The sequence below is a fragment of the Lepidothrix coronata genome, unplaced genomic scaffold (genome assembly GCF_001604755.1).
Source record: "Lepidothrix coronata isolate B3197 unplaced genomic scaffold, Lepidothrix_coronata-1.0 Scaffold517, whole genome shotgun sequence".
Taxonomy (NCBI): domain Eukaryota; kingdom Metazoa; phylum Chordata; class Aves; order Passeriformes; family Pipridae; genus Lepidothrix; species Lepidothrix coronata.
Window position 1 is genome coordinate 15580 of NW_016690697.1, and position 1555 is coordinate 17134.

The 1555-nt window shown below is 56.3% G+C and overlaps 1 protein-coding gene across 1 annotated transcript in view; it reads right to left on the reverse strand.

The window, feature by feature from the left end:
* Positions 1–1555, reverse strand: part of LOC108510169 — a 12670-nt gene that overhangs the window by 6535 nt on the left and 4580 nt on the right. The window contains exon 3 of the mRNA XM_017839855.1: positions 457–604. Coding sequence (XP_017695344.1) covers positions 457–604 — 148 coding nt within the window. The remainder of the gene's footprint in view (positions 1–456; positions 605–1555) is intronic.

Consider the following 1555-nt stretch of genomic DNA (forward strand, 5'->3'; position numbering starts at 1 on the left):
TTCCATCCCATTTCCCCTTTTCCTCCTCATTTCCCCTTTCTTCCACTCCATTCTCCCTTTTTCCACCTCATTCCCCTTCTTCCACCCCATTTCCCCCTTTTCCCTCTTTCCCCCTTTCCCACCCCATTCCCCCTTTTCCATCCCATTTCCCCTTTTCCTCCTCATTTCCCCTTTCTTCCACTCCATTCTCCCTTTTTCCACTTCATTCCTCTTTTTCCACCCCACGCCTCCTTTTCCACCCCATTTCCTTCTTTTTCACCCCTTTCTGCCCCTTTCCACAGCCTTTCCCCCTTTTCCCTCCCTTCCCTCCCTTTTTCCACCCCCTTTCCCACCCCATTCCCCCTTTTCCCCCTCCACCAATCCCGCAGCAGCCGGAGCCTCCCAAGCCCCGATGCTCCCCCGCTTCCCAACTCCCCTTTTCCCCCTTTCCCCCCCCTTTTTCCCCTTTTCCCGCACCTGTTGACGCTGCAGAGGATGGAGGAGAGCCCTGCCAGCAGGTTGGCCACGGAGAGCCCGTTGGCGGCGTTTTTCCTCAGGAATTCCAGCGCCCGCTCCCGCCCCTCCCGCTCGCTCAGCACCAGCTTTTTGGTGGCCTGGAAAACACCTACAACCCCCCCCCGCGTGTTCCAACCAAAAGAGAGGCTTCAGCCCCCCCCAAAACAAACCAACTCAGTGCCTGGGCTTCCCCCTCCTCAAACCAAAATCCCCCAAAAAGAAGCAGAGGGGGGGAGGGGGGATTTATTTGGTGCTGCCCTCCCCCAAAAAAATGGGAGGAAAGAGGCCAAAAAAAAAGAAAAAGCGAAGAAACCGAGCAAAGAACGGCGAAAAAAATGAATGAAACGAAGGAAATTAAGCCAAACCCAAGCTTAGACTAAAAGCCAACCCCGGTTTTAAGCTCTGTATGGATCTTAAATACCTATCGGGCTAAGCTTTAGGGAAAGAATTTAAGGGTCCTGTGCTGTGCCCCCCGCCTTTGCCGTGTCCCAAAGCCAGGAAGATCCTTCATCTGAAAGAAAACAGCACGTCAGAGCAAAACAACCCCCCCCAGCCCCTCCGAGACCCTCCGAGACCACTCAGAGACTCTTGGAACTCCTTAGAGCCCCTTCAGAGACCCCTCAGAGCCTCTTAGAACCCCTTGGAACCCCTTAGAGCCCCCTCAGAGACCCCTCAGAGCCCCTTGGAACCCTTTAGAGCCCCCTCAGAGCTCCTCAGAGCCTCTTAGAGCCCCTTGGAACCCCTTAGAGCCCCCTCGGAGCTCCTCCGAGACCCCTCAGAGTCCCTCAGAGCCTCTTAGAGTCCCTCAGAGACCACTCAGAGACCCCTCAGAGCCCCTTAAAGCCCCTCAAAACCTCCTCAGAGCTCCTCAAAGACCCCTCAGAGCCCTTCTGAGCCCCCTTAGAGCCCCTCAGAGACCACTCAGAGACCTTTAGAGACGCTCAGAGCCCCTCTGAGCCCCCTCAGAGCCCCTCAGAGCCCCTTTAGAGCTCCTCAGAGCCCCCTCAGAGCCCCTTTAGAGCTCCTCAGAGCCCCCTCAGAGCCCCTTTAGAGCTCCTCA